Source organism: Doryrhamphus excisus, linkage group LG10 (assembly GCF_037039965.1).
Source record: "Doryrhamphus excisus strain RoL-2023G ecotype Guam linkage group LG10, RoL_Dexc_Guam_v1.1, whole genome shotgun sequence".
Taxonomy (NCBI): domain Eukaryota; kingdom Metazoa; phylum Chordata; class Actinopteri; order Syngnathiformes; family Syngnathidae; genus Doryrhamphus; species Doryrhamphus excisus.
The window spans coordinates 5,537,643-5,548,428 of NC_136366.1; the positions used below are offsets into that span (position 1 = coordinate 5,537,643).

Below are 10,786 nucleotides of genomic sequence, written 5' to 3' on the forward strand. Positions count from 1 at the left end.
AATTATAGTGAGACTGTAATTTAGCTGGAATGTTTATGTTTTCTTGCATCCTACAATATACAGTATGCAGACTGTTGCATGGTCACCTCACTAGCCGTATAACCAGTTATACCAGTGATTCCCAAAGTGTGGGCCGTGGTGGTACTGCAGGTTGGCCATGAGAGGTCATTTAAAATATGATTCATTTTTGCAAATATTATGTTTTAAAATTATTTTTATTGTAAAATAATTTTTGCACTATTAAAAAAAATTAATGCTGCTAATACTGATCATTCATGAGTGAAATGGGCCAGTACCGGTCACATGGATGAAGTGTAAATGTTTAAAAGTACTACTGCCTACGGGGTCAGAGGTCACCAATGTTGTTTCTTGTGAGAGCTACTTTTACAAAACAGCCAAGAGCTGCTCATGATTTCAAATGAGCAACTGTGCTAGACTCGTTTTATATAAAGATGTTCATTATTGTGTACTGTCCCCAATAAATAACATGAAAAAATTATATATTTTTAATGTATTTTGGTTTTGTTTCATTTCTCTGAAACAGACGAGAAGCTGTTTCTTAGGTTTTCTTCTTCTGTTTGTATATTTACTGCGTGTGTTGTCATATTTCATGATGCATGGTAATGCTTTACTTTATTTCATGAATGAACATATGATAACCATCAAATAAAATGAACAAAATTTCAGATGTGATTGAAATGTTGACTTTCATGTTTAATAAGATCAAATATAATAACATTTGTGATTCAGGAATTACAGCCATTTTATATTAACTGCATTATAGGTTTAGCACGATTAGTACACAATGTCATTCAAAGCGCTGTCCAGAAAACAAAGCTAAAATCATTCCATAAACTCATTCACTAAAACATCAAATCATTGTAAAATAATTACATAAAGTTTCATCAAATCATCCATACATCCATTTTCTCTAGTGCTTATCCTCAACTAGGGCGGGGGCATGCTGGAGCCTATCCCAGCTGTCTTTGGGGGAGAGGCGGGGTACACCTTGGACTGTTGGCCAGCCAATCACAGGGCACATATAGACAAACAACCATTCACACTCACATTCATACCTATGGACAATTTGGAGTAGCCAAGAGTGGATATAGAATTATTTCGGATGTCATATGCGAAGCTGAATAGGAGTGGAATAGGAGTGGACTAAAATTTTTAAATTTTTAAATTTTTAAAATTTTAAATTTTTAAATTTTTAAATTTTTAAATTTTTAAATTTTTAAATTTTTAAATTTTTAAATTTTTAAATTTTTAAATTTTTAAATTTTTAAATTTTTAAATTTTTTAAATTTTTTTCAATTTAATAAAAATAAAGTTTACATTTTTAAAAATGATTTAAAAAAAACTTAAATTATATTAGGAAAGCAGGAAGTGAACAAATGTGACCGTTACTGATTGTAAAAGTACCACATGGAGGGGTAGGATTTAATAAGCTTTGCTTCTTCCTACTCCTTTTGGACATGTGGAACTGTGAACCGATTATGTGATGCATTCAATTGTAATCTGATGCATGTTTAAATGAAATTAAACCATTACCATTACCAAAACAACCTGAACCAGCTGCCATGAATGCAGATGAATGCGCCAAAAGCATAACATGTGTTAACATGTGAGTGTTAACATGCTGTACTTCTACTGGACGGGGCAGAATAAAACATGACCAGATGAGGAATAGACGTAGCACCCCGGATAAACGGGCTCAGTGAATGTATCGTAGTGGCTGTAGAGGTGAGTGAGCCCATCGGAGGAGACGTCATAAAAGGACAGAGATCCACCGGGCCAGTCAAGGTACACGCCAATGCGCTTGAGTGCCTTGTTAGGAAAACTGATGAGTTTCCGCTGAGAGTTATAATACGCAAAGATGGTTTGGGCTCCAATGATGCCACAAGACCAGGACATGGCGTTCCGACCTATGTAACACTCCACTTTCCCTCCTTTCCTAGGGATTCCTCTGTATGTGACGCCTACCGCGATATCTTGGTCAACACTACCGCCCCACTCCACTTCCCAGTAATGACGCCCCACGAGACCATTGGTGCACAACACTTGTGGGCACACATCAAAGCGGTCCGGATTGTCCGGGTAGATCTTGGATTGCCCGCGAGACATCATCCTGTTGTCCTGCGAGAGGGTAAGACTGGAGTTTGCCGTCATCGGGTCCAGGCGCAGATCGCAGGCATCTGATGGTGGAGAAACAATCAAAGTCATCAGTTACTTCATCTTCAGTTTAGCAAGACATGCTATCAAGATATCCATATTCTATCAATATTCCACCCATATTCCATCCATATTCCACCCATAATCAATCCATATTCCACCCATATTCCATCCATATTCCATCCTTAATCTATCCATATTCCACCCATATTCTATCCATATTCCATCCACATTCCACCCATAATTTATCCATATTCCATTCATAATCCACCCATATTCCATCAAAATTCCACCCATATTCTATCAATTTTCCACCCATTTTCCACCCATTTTCCACCCATTTTCCACCCATATTCTATCCATATTCCATCCATATTCCACCCATAATCCATCCATATTCCATCCATATTCCACCCATAATCCATCCATATTCCACCCATATTCCATTCATAATACATCCATATTCCATCCATTTTCCAGCAGTATTCCATCCATATTCCATTCATATTCCACCCATAATCTATCCATATTCCATCCATATTCCACAAATATTCCACCCATATTCCACCCATATTCCATTCATAATCCATTCATAATCCATCCATATTCCATCCATATTCCACCCATAATCTATCCCTATTCTATCCATATTCCACCCATAATCCATTCATAATCCATCCATATTCCATCCATATTCCACCCATATTCCATCCATATTCCATTCATATTCCACCCATAATCTATCCATATTCCATCCATATTCCACCCATAATCCATCCATATTCCACAAATATTCCACCCATAATCCATCCATATTCCACAAATATTCCACCCATAATTCGTCCATATTCCACCCATATTCCATCCATATTCCATTCATATTCCACCCATAATCCGTCCATATTCCCCCATATTCCATCCATATTCCATTCATATTCCACCCATAATCTATCCATATTCCACCCATATTTTATCCATATTCCATCCATATTCCATTCATATTCCACCCATAATCCATCCATATTCCACAAATATTCCATCCATATTCCACCCATAATCCATACATATTCCACCCATAATCCATACATATTCCACCCATATTTTATCCATATTCCACCCATTTTCCAGGCATCTGATGGTGGAGAAACAAACAAAGTCATCAGTTACTTCACCTTCATCGTAGCAAGACATGCTGGGTAATCATAGAAGAAGCAGTCATTAGGGAAGGTCCTTTTGTGTTCGCAGTGAAGCAAGTAGTGAGTCAAGCGAGTGAAGAAGACTTACACCACATCAATGCACTTTTGTCTCGTATGTCCTGGACGGGGGGGACATCAGGTTTGGAGAAGTCGTCAGTGATCAGGACGCCATTCTTGTAGTGGTAGAGGCTCGCTCCATCTCGCATCGTGTTGGTCATCGCGGTGACGACAAATTGGACAGTGTGGTTATCCTTCAGTGATCTGGCGATGTCAACAAAAGCGTCGGAATTCTTTTTCATGCTGGCGATGACATCATCACGGAAGTACCAAGGGTTCTCGCTGGCTTCTAGTAACGTGGACTGGTTCAGGTATTGCGTCATGTCGTCCAGCTGGGGGTCGCTGCTTTCCAGGGAGGTGAAAACGAAGCAGAGGACATGTTCGACTCCGCGAGCGTAAAGAACTCGATCCAGCTCAGACTTGCTTTGGACAAACTTGACGTTTAGTCCGTCCATGTTGTCGATGCAGTAGCGTATGATGGTGATCTCCCGCTCCGTTCCGTCCAACCAGTTGCTCAGAGCTTCGTGACTGAAGGGGCTCGTCTCTTTGTCCGCAAAGATCTTAGCCAGCTCGCTCTCGTCTTCTGTGCCGTCGCGGATGACAGGAAGTTTATTGAGCATGGCCTGACGGAGAAACAACGTGTAATACTGGCACAGCTTCTTGAAGCGTCTCAAGGAGTCGTAGACCTCAGGAAAATACTCGGCCGTGATGTCTTCAAGAGAATCGTTGCATCTCATTTCTATCTGTTGTCCATCTTCTAGAGCACCCTGGACTTTTTTCAGCAGATTGGCGCTAATGCAGGTCAAATCAGGGCTCGGAGCTTTGGGGCTCAGACTCTTCAAAGGCAGAAGCCAGATCTTCAATGGAGCGGCGTTCTCGCCATTTTGGCCCAGCAGTGTTGGAAGCTCTACGTAAGTTTTGACCGCTTCTTCAAAGTTTCCAGGGTTGCTCTTCAGAATGAGGTCACCAAAGAACTTGCAGGTGAACTTCTTTGTGAGGGCTTTCTCCTCCTCGGTCATCTTGATTTCGACCTCCCCGCTCACGTTGAACGTGGGAATCTTCTTCATGACCGCTTCCATCCTGCCCTGGATATCTTGAATGTTGCTCTCGTCCATCTTCCCGCTGTCAAAGACAAAGACGCAGTTTGCGCCGTAAAGGATACCTGTGACGACATGCGTGGCGATGCCCTTCTCCACGATGTCCAGTTGATAGGACGCCAGTTGAGGCAGCGAAGTGAGCGACAGCTGCTTGAACTCGGTGGTGGCCTTGTACTGGCAGGTCACTCTGCTCTGGCTTTTCAGGTTCTTCTTGTCATTCAGGTACTTGGCAGATCCGCCCACTTCGATAAGACCGCACAGGAAGCTGGCCTTGATGGACGCATTGACATCCAGCAGGGAGGAGCGAGACTCGATGGAGTCGGACGCCGTCACCGTGAAGTCGCTACTGCGCTGAGCGTTCACAACCGTGTTCTTCTGAATGGTCTCCTCATCCCACAGAACATAACCTGCACGAGGGAGCACAGGAGGACCAAACCAAAGTTAAAGGACACACCTCCAGATGGTATGACCTTCACCGTAATGCAAAAAAGCCTCACCTGGTAGGATGGCGTCTTTGCGGGCATCGTAGAGCATTCCCAAGGTGAAAGGTCGGCCCAGCGAGGTCACTTCTATAATGTCGGCGGACATGGCGATGAAGGCTGATGGATGGCTGACAGCGATGAAGACTGCAAGTGGACTGTGAATGTGTTTCAGGATTCTGACAGACGACTCTTATACCTTCATCACCTGCACACGCCCACGCCTTCCTTTCTGAGACATCACTTCCTGGTTAGAACCAAAGTACAAAACAATGATCTACTTTATGAGTCTGTGTTTCTTATCAAGGACATCACAAGGTCTTCTAAATAAAACATCTATTTGATAGGTTAATTGGCCACTCCAAATTGTCCATAGGTATGAATGTGAGTGTGAATGGTTGTTTGTCTATATGTTCCCCGTGATTGCCCTGGGCTTTGACACAGAATCATTTCAGCCTTTTCCCGTATCATTCATGGGCGGTTTCTAGCGTACAGAGCCAATTAATACTGTAGTATGTGATAATCCATACGCAGTATTGATGCAGTAATTCGGGCAAAAGGAGCTCGAATGTTCATACTTTTTCCATGTTTCAGTTGCCATTTTTTATCGGTCATATCCTAATTTTCTGAGATAACAGTCCTCTGTGTTATAGTGATTAGCGTTCTGGACTGTGGGGCGGATGCCTCATGTTTGAATCTCTACTAGTAAGCATCAGTATTCGTCAGGAAGGGAATCCGGAATAAAGGGCTCAAGCCAAAAATGTATGTGGATCAAAAAAAAAAAAAAAAAAAAGCTAAAAGAAAGAAAGAATCCTAATTTTCTGAGATACTGAATTTGGGAATTGGGGATTCATTAGTTTTCAGTTATTAAAATTAACATGTTTTGGAACAGTGCTGCACGGCGGTTGAGTGGTTAGCGCACAGACCTCGCAGCTATAAGACCAGGGTTCAATTCCACCCTCGGCCATCTCTGTGTGGAGTTTGCATGTTCTCCCTGTGCATGCGTGGGTTTTCTCCGGGTACTCCGGTTTCCTCCCACATTCCAAAAACATGCTAGGTTAATTAGCCACTCCAAATTGTCCATAGGTATGAATGTGAGTGTGAATGGTTGTTTGTCTATATGTGCCCCGTGATTGGCTGGCCACCAGTCCAGGGTGTACCCCGCCTTTCACCTGAAGACAGCTGGGATAGGCTCCAGCACCCCCGCGACCCTCGATATAATTCACTCCTGTGGTTGTGTTGTCAGCTTGGGACAAAATGCCACTAGCAGCTGGTCAATGTGTCTTTGTATGTTCACTAGGAGTGGGGTCGAACCTTAATACGGTATTCGGAACGGCAGGAATAACAACGTTTTTAGGAATAATGAATTGGAACATTCATTCATTCATTTTCTACCGCTTTTTCCTCACGAGGGTCGCGGGGGTGCTGGAGCCTATCCTAGCTGTCTTCGGGCGAGAGGCGGGGTACACCCCAGACTGGTCGCCAGCCAATCACAGGGCACATATAGACAAACAACCATTCACACTCACATTCATACCTATGGACAATTTGGAGTGGCCAATTAACCTAGCATGTTTTTGGAATGGGGGAGGAAACCGGAGTACCCGGAGAAAACCCACGCATGCACGGGGAGAACATGCAAACTCCACACAGAGATGGCCGAGGGTGGAATCGAACCCTGCAAATGATGATTAATAAATGTTAATTATAAAAAGTGATATTGGATAATAACCTGATGGTTTCTCAAGGTACACTAGTGGTTGAAAATCACTGCTTTAGACAATAGATCATTCATTTTATCAGGAAGTACATGTTTGTACTTTGGTCCTCATCAGGAAGTGAGATGCGTATTTTTTTTTTATTTCTCAGGAAAGAAATGAATGACAGGCGTGGGTGATGAAGGTACCGTTAAGGAGTCATCTGCAGAATCTTGCAACACATTGAATTGTCTTCCTACGAACTCCTGATTAGACTTACATGGAAAGGTGATCCACCTTGAGATATCTTGGAGGCACGTTTTGGAGGGTGTCAAACTTCTATCACACTGACCGAGACAGGAAGTCCCGCACACTGGGACTATCAGAGCAACCTGAGGAGTGCTACAGAATGATGGACTTATAGGTTATCACATGGTTTGTCTGGTATCAGGCCAGGTATCATGCCCCCAAGTGTCAGTATCAGAATCAGAATATCTGATACCTTCCATATTCCATTCATATTCCACACATATTCCATCCATATTCCACACATATTCCTTCCATATTCCATCCATATTCCACACATTTGAAACTGTGAGGAGGAAGCAGGAAACAAGTGACTCCATGCCACAGACGCGGCCGAGCAGAACATGCAATGCACCACTGTGTTTCTTAGCTAATCATATACGGGCAATCATATTCATCTGTTTTGCTTGGCTAAACCAAGTCAGGCTACTCTGCTATCTACAACTGCTATCACATCTGCTATCTTCTTGCAATGTGAACTGTGTGTTGGGGAAAATGTCTGTTAGCACCGATGGAGAGAAGAAATGAACTGCTCAACGACTGATCTGTCTTTTATGGCTATTTATTCTGCAGAAGAGAAGACAGTTGAAAGACAGTCGAGCGTTTGCCACAAGTGCCCCCCCCCAAAGAACAGGACAGAAGCATAGTTCTACAAGCATTACCAGGACTTTACCAGGTGCAAGGACATGTCCCTGGTTCATCAGAAACTGAACATGACAACGCCATTGGAGAAACCTTTTTGGAGACAGAGGGGCTAAATCCATATTCCACCCATATTCCACCCATATTCCATTCATATTCAATCCATATTCCACCCATATTCCATCCATATTCAGCGAATATTCCACCCATAATCCATCCATATTCCGTGAATATTCCACCCATAATCCAACCATATTCCACCTATAATCCACCCATATTCCACCCATAATCCATCCATATTCTACAAATATTCCACCCATATTCCACCCATAATCCATCCATATTCCACCTATAATCCACCCATATTCCATCCATATTCCACCCATAATCCATCCATATTCCACCTATAATCCACCCATATTCCATCCATATTCCACCCATAATCCATCCATAGTCCACAAATATTCCACCCATAATCCATTCATAATCCATCCATATTCCATCCATATTCCACCCATAATACATCCATATTCCATCCATATTCCACCTATAATCCATCCATATTCCATACATATTCCACCTATAATCCATCCATATTCCACCCATATTCCACAAATATTCCACCCATAATCCATCCATATTCCACAAATATTCCACCCATAATCCATACATATTCAATCCATAATCAATCCATATTCCACCCATATTCCATCCATATTCCACCCATAATCTATCCATATTCCACCCATATTCCATCCATATTCCATCCATATTCCACAAATATTCCACCCATATTCCATCCATATTCCATGAATATTCCACCCATATTCCATCCATATTCCACCTATAATCCATCCATATTCCACCCATATTCCACCTATAATCCATCCATATTCCACAAATATTCCACCCATAATCCATCCATATTCCACAAATATTCCACCCATAATCCATACATATTCAATCCATAATCAATCCATATTCCACCCATATTCCATCCATATTCCACCCATAATCTATCCATATTCCACCCATATTCCATCCATATTCCACAAATATTCCACCCATATTCCATCCATATTCCATGAATATTCCACCCATATTCCATCCATATTCCACCTATAATCCATCCATATTCCACTTATAGTCCATCCATATTCCACGAATATTACACCCATATTCCACAAATATTTCACCCATATTCTGTGAATATTCCACCCATAGTCATCCATATTCCATTTATACGTATTCCATCCATATTCTATGATAGGTTACAGTACATGGAAGTTATCATATATTTGAATATGAAGCCATTTTATCATTATCTTTATATATGTGAGTGTCCTGCTGTCCTTTGTCCCTTTTGCTGAGAGTGCGTGTGGATGGAACCCATGAACGTATGAAGACCATTCAGAACTGTGAGGAGGAAGCAGGAAACAAGTGACTCCATGCCACAGACGCGGCCGAGCAGAACATGCCAGCCGCCATTGTGGTTCTTAGCTAATCATATACGGGCATGCCTTCACCTGTTTGGCTTGGTTAAGCCAAGTCACGCTACGCTGCTATCACAACTGCTATCACAACTGCTATCACAACTGCTAGGGGTGCTGGAGCCTATCCCAGCTGTCTTTGGATGAGAGGCGGGGTCCTAACACCATTCAAAGCCTATTACAACATTGGTTGTAAAGGTGCAAAAGGTCACCATATGAAATTATATATATATATACATATATATTTATATATATTTACATAAATACATAAAAACTATGGGATTTGTAAATTGCATATTGTATATTATTTTTTTAAATAAAATACAAAAATAATGGCCCACATTAACAAGTATTTTAAATTTGAATGTACTTATTTATATTACATATTAATTTTACAATCATTAAAGTCAATTTTAAAGTCACAAGGTCAAGTCACAACATACTTGGCCCGAAGGCGCCTCAACATCACAAACCGGATCATCAGGGAAGGCCGGTGCTTATTTATATTACATGTTAATTTTACAATTATTATTATTATTATTAGTAGTAGTAGTAGTATTATGTATTGTATTAATGAAATTATTAGAATCTTTTCAACCTTTTTGTATATATATAAAATAACAAATAATAGCATAAAATAACATATAATAACAAAAAGGTTGAAAAGATTCTAATAATTTCATTAAAACAATACATAATACTACTACTACTAATAATAATAATAATTGTAAAATTAATAAGTAATATAAAAAAGTATATTCAAATTTAAAATACTTGTTAATATGGGCCATTATTTTCTTCATTTTATTTTTTAAATAATATACAATAACAGATTTACAAATCCCATAGTTTCCCATAGTTTAGTTTATATATATATATATATATATATATATATATATAATAACAAATAATAGCATAAAATAACATAAAATACCAAAAAGTTTGAAAAGATTCTAATACTTGCATGAATACAATACATACTACTACTACTACTACTACTAATAATAATAATAATAATTGTAAAATTAATATGAAATATAAATAAGTATATTCAAATTTAAAATACTTGTTAATATGGACCATTGTTTTTTTAATTTTTATTAAAAAAATAATATACAATATGTAATCCCAAATCCCATAGTTTTTATGTATTTATGTATTTATATATATAAAATAACAACTAATAACATAAAATAACATATAATAACAAAAAGGTTGAAAAGATTCTAACAATTTCATTAATACAATACATAATACTACTACTACTACTACTAATAATAATAATAATAATTGTAAAATTAATATGTAATATAAATAAGTATATTCAAATTTAAAATACTTGTCAAAATGAAGTTTTATACCACAAGTTTTATTCTTAAGCAACCCCCCCTCCCACACGGAATATCCCTTTTACTCACGATAATATTAATCTACCTAATAAATGTAAAATTATTAACGCTTTCAACATTAGAATACATATTATTACTATTACTACTACTACTACTACATGGCCGACTACTACCAATATGAATAATAATTCGAATGTAATAAAATAGATATAGAAGTATTAAACGTTGCAATCATACATCAATACAAATACAAATACCTATATCGACATTAATACGCTGCCAAACGTTTTATGCCACA

The 10,786-nt window shown here is 39.3% G+C and overlaps 1 protein-coding gene across 1 annotated transcript; it reads right to left on the reverse strand.

Annotated features, from left to right (window-relative positions):
• Positions 1-693: 693 nt before the first annotated feature.
• Positions 694-5,187, reverse strand: LOC131119985 (neoverrucotoxin subunit alpha-like). Its single transcript, XM_058064921.2, has 3 exons — positions 5,023-5,187; positions 3,460-4,932; positions 694-2,198 (listed from the first exon to the last, which is right to left on the reverse strand). Exons 1-3 carry the CDS (start codon positions 5,111-5,113, stop codon positions 1,651-1,653), a joined length of 2,112 nt encoding a protein of 703 aa, XP_057920904.2. The 5' UTR covers positions 5,114-5,187; the 3' UTR covers positions 694-1,650.
• Positions 5,188-10,786: the final 5,599 nt, after the last annotated feature.